Source organism: Eimeria necatrix, genomic scaffold, assembly GCF_000499385.1.
Source record: "Eimeria necatrix Houghton genomic scaffold, Enh_scaff589, whole genome shotgun sequence".
Classification (NCBI taxonomy): domain Eukaryota; phylum Apicomplexa; class Conoidasida; order Eucoccidiorida; family Eimeriidae; genus Eimeria; species Eimeria necatrix.
In genome coordinates, this window is record NW_013651697.1 from 16513 (window position 1) to 20551 (window position 4039).

General features: G+C 55.1%; 2 protein-coding genes across 2 annotated transcripts in view; one reads left to right on the plus strand and one right to left on the minus strand.

Moving 5' to 3' along the window:
- The window catches only part of ENH_00064440 (hypothetical protein, conserved), a gene marked incomplete at both ends in the record, with an annotated part of 9391 nt that extends 9158 nt beyond the window's left edge, over positions 1-233 (minus strand). Inside the window, one exon of the mRNA XM_013577263.1 lies at positions 69-233. Within this exon, the coding sequence (XP_013432717.1) occupies positions 69-233 (165 nt within the window). The remainder of the gene's footprint in view (positions 1-68) is intronic.
- Positions 234-276: 43 nt separating this feature from the next.
- Positions 277-3412, plus strand: ENH_00064450 (hypothetical protein; the record flags this gene model as incomplete). Its single annotated transcript, XM_013577264.1, has 4 exons — positions 277-600; positions 1292-1701; positions 2719-2896; positions 2981-3412. 4 exons carry the CDS (start codon positions 277-279, stop codon positions 3410-3412), a joined length of 1344 nt encoding a protein of 447 aa, XP_013432718.1.
- Positions 3413-4039: the final 627 nt, after the last annotated feature.

Below are 4039 nucleotides of genomic sequence, written 5' to 3' on the forward strand. Positions count from 1 at the left end.
ATGTGTGGGGTGTGGGGTGTATGTGTGGGGTGTGGGGTGTATGTGTGGGGTGTGGGGTGTCTGCGGACTCGGGTGGTTTGTAGGAACTTGGGATCGTATTGTTCGGGATCGGGAAAAAGCTCGCAGCAGAGTTTATGTCCTGCTTCCAAGTTGTCTGCAAGAGTGCCTCCGAAGTTTTCCAAAAAAGCAGCTCCTCCTCTCGGAAGTCGAATTATCACATAGTTTCCCGTCATCAGTTCCGTCACTGTCTGCAGCAGCTCCCGCAGGTACAACTTTATGTACTCCCTGCAAGCAGCAGCAGCAGCAGCAGCAGCAGCAGCAGCAGCAGCAGCAGCAGCAGCAGCAGCGGCGGCGGCAGCGGCGGGGAAGAATGGGGTTTCGGCTGCGGGGGCTGTGGGCAGCAGGGACCGGTGGCAAAGGGCAGCAGCAGCAGCAGCAGCAGCAGCAGCAAACAAAGAGCTGCAGAAGGGAGCAGCAGCAGCAGCAGCAGCAAAAAAGCGCTGCAAAAGCGAGACAGCAGCAGCAGCAGCAGCAGCAAAGGGAAGCAGCAGGGAGCAGCAGCACTGCCAGACAGGAAAAAAGCAAAAAGAAAAATTGGAAGTGACAAAAGAGGAAAAGAAAAAAGAAATAAAAAGAAGAGAAAAATAAATTGATAAAAACTAAAAGAGAAAAATGCGAAGACAAAAAGGACAAAAAAGGCAAAAAAGAAAATAAATAAAACAAAAACAAAAAGCAGAAAAAAAGAAGACGCAAGGGGGCCAGCAGCAGCAGAAAGAAACGGAAAAGGAGACAAAAAAAAGAAAAAATAAAATTAAAAAATTAAAAAATTAAAAATTAAAAAATTAATTTATTTTAATTCCACCTTATTGACTGCGGAGACTGCTGCACCAACTGGTCTTCTATTTCTGCAATCTTCTTTTGAGTGTCTCTACGCTTGCGGCCCAGCCGCCTCTCCAGCAGACTCAGCTGCTCAGACAACAGGCCCTGCAGCAGCAGCAGCAGCAGCAGCAGCACGGATAGCAGCAGCAGCAGCAGCAGCAGCTGCAGCACGGATAGCAGCAGCAGCAGCGGCGGGGCTAGCAGCAGCAGCAGCGGCGGGGTTAGCAGCAGCAGCGGCTGGGGTTTGCAGCGGCGCGGCTAGCAGCAACAGCAGCGCTAGGGTTGTTAGCAGCAGCAGCAGCAGCAGCAGCAGCAGCAGGGTTAGCAGCAGCAGCAGCAGCAAAAGCTGCTGCTAGTGACTAGAAAATGGGGTGCAGCAGAAGCAGCAAACGAATAAACGGCTGCGGAGCAGCAACGCGACCAACAATGGCCACAGCAGCAGCAGCAGCAGCAGCAGCAGCACCGCGACAGCCAGCAGCAGCAGCGCAACAAACAAAACCAGCAGCACAGCAAGCAGCAGCAGCAGCGCAACAACAACAACCAGCAGCAGCAGCAGCAGCAGCAGCAGCGGCAGCAGCAGCAGCAGCGCAACAACAAGAACCAGCAGCAGCAGCAGCAGCAGCAGCAGCAGCAGCAGCAGCGCAACAACAACAACCAGCAGCAGCAGCAGCAGCAGCAGCAGCAGCAGCAGCAGCAGCAGCGGCAGCAGCAGCGCAACAACAAGAACCAGCAGCAGCAGCAGCAGCAGCAGCAGCAGCAGCAGCAGGAGGAGCTTGCCTGGAACTTTTGGTTGAGTTCTCTTTTGAACTTGGAAGGACTGAAGTAGTCGAGAAGGATTTGCTGCTCGGGGGAAGGCTCGAAAGCTGTCAGCAGCAGCTGCTGCACCTCTTTGAGGCCTTTTTGCATTTGCTGCTGCATTGCTTCTTTGCGGCTGCGGAAGTCTCCCTTTTCCTTTTCTTCCAAAGACAAAGAAAACAACTCCAACAGATACAAAGGCAAACTCTCCCCAGAAGCGTCCTGAGCAGCAGCAGCAGCAGCAGCAGCAGCAGCAGCAGCAAAAGCAATAGCAGCAGCAAAAGCAATAGCAGCAGCAAAAGCAATAGCAGCAGCAGCAGAAGCAATAGCAGCGCAGCAACAGCAACAGCAGCAGAAGTAGCAGCAGCAGAAGTAGCAGCAGCAGAAGTAGCAGCAGCTACAGGAATAGCAGCAGCAGCAGCAGCAGCAGCAGCAGCTGCTGCTGCTGCTGCTGCTGCTGCTGCTGCATTTGGGCGTGCCTGCTGCTGCTGCATTTGGGCGTGCTGCATTTATCCAAGACAGTCGCTGCGCAGCGCATCTGAAGGCGCTTCGAAGCAGCAAAGGCAAAGTGGAGTAAAAGTGGCATAAAAATGAAATAAAAAGAAATAAAAATGAAATAAAAGTGGAATAAAAGTGGAATAAAAGAAATAAAAGTGGAATAAAAAGAAATAAAAAGAAATAAAAAGAAATAAAAGAATTAAAATGCAAAAAAGAATCCAAAAGAAGCAAAAAGCAGCAAAAAAAAGACAAGTTCACCTTCACCGCGCGCTTGCGGACGCGCTCCAGCAGCTGCTGCTGCGTCTTGACGTCGCTTTTTTCGTTTTGCAAAAACTCGCGAGCTCGAGTCCCCACAACGACAGTTTGCGCGGGACTGAGTCCGAGGCCTGAGCAGCAAACCTAGTTGCTGTTTGCTGCTCTTCATTGGCTTCATTTTGGCGTTTGTAGCTCCCTGCTGCTGCTGCTGCTGCTGCTGCTGCTGCTGCTGCTGCGGCTGCAGCGGCAAGCGCGGTGCACGCAGCACGCGCAGTGGCGGCGCCACCGCAGGCAGCAGCAGCAGCAGCAGCAGGAACAGCCTCCTCTTCCTCCTCCTCAGCAGCAGCAGCAGCAGCAGCAGCATAATCAGCAGCAGCAGCAGCAGACCCTTGGGGCTGGGGGCGAGGATGAATTCCCTGAGAGTCCAGGGCCAGTTGGCGGGGTCGTCGCTGGCCTTCTTCACCAACAAGTAAAGATCGTTTGGGTTTTGCTGCACATAAGAGCGAACCACCGCGCGAGTTGCTGCTGCTCCTTGCTGCGAGTCTTCCTTCAGCCCCGGCAGGTCCACGAACACCGCGTGCACCCCTGCAGCAGCAGCAGCAGCAGCAGCAGCAGCAGCAGCAGCAGCGGGGGTGGGGGGGGAGGGGGCGGCAGCGGGCAGGCAGCAGCAGCAGCAGGGATGCTGCAGCAGCAGCAGCAGGCATGCAGCAGCAGCAGCAGGCATGCTGCTGCAGCAGCAGCAGGCATGCAGCAGCAGCAGCAGCAGCAGGCATGCAGCAGCAGCACGCATGCAGCAGCAGCAGCAGGGATGCAGCAGCAGCAGCAGCAGGCATGCAGCAGCAGCAGCAGCAGCAGCAGGCATGCAGCAGCAGCAGCAGGGATGCAGCAGCAGCAGGGATGCAGCAGCAGCAGCAGCAGCAGCAGCAGCAGCAGGAAGTCGAACCGTTTGGGACGGCGATTTCGACTTCGAGTTCTTCGCTGCTGATTGCTTCTCCTTTGCTGCTCATAATTTCTTTCATTTTGTTTTGCATTTCTTTTATGTCTATTTCTTGTCCCGCGAGGAAGCAAGACACTTTGTTGCTGCTGCTGCTGCTGCTGCTGCTGCTGCTGCTGCTGCTGGGCCGCAGCATTATCACCACTGGCTGCCGCGTCCCCGTGTCGGTGCTGCTGTACCCAATGGGGCCCCCCATTATGTAGTCTGCATGCAGCAGCAGCAGCAGCAGCAGCAAAACGTCAAACCACTAAAACCCGCATGCACGCCTGCTGCTGCTGCTGCTGCTGCTGCTGTTCGGGGAGAGCTATATATGGCTGCCAGAGGAGCAGACAGAACTGCATTTGCATCCCACGCTACCTCTGCTGCTGCTGCTGCTGCTCTAAAGATGCAGCAGCAGCAGCAACAGCAGCAGAGTCACATTATGAAGCAGCAGCAAATTGTGCAAGCAGCAGCAGCAGCAGCGGCGAGAGCGTCGAAGCGCCGACCAGCAGCAGCAGCGACAGCAGCGCCCTCACAAGCCGCAGCAGCAGCACACACCAGCATCACCACACATCAGCAGCAGCAGCAGCAGCAGCAGCAGCAGCAGCAGCAGCAGCAGCAGCAGCAGCAGCAGCAGCA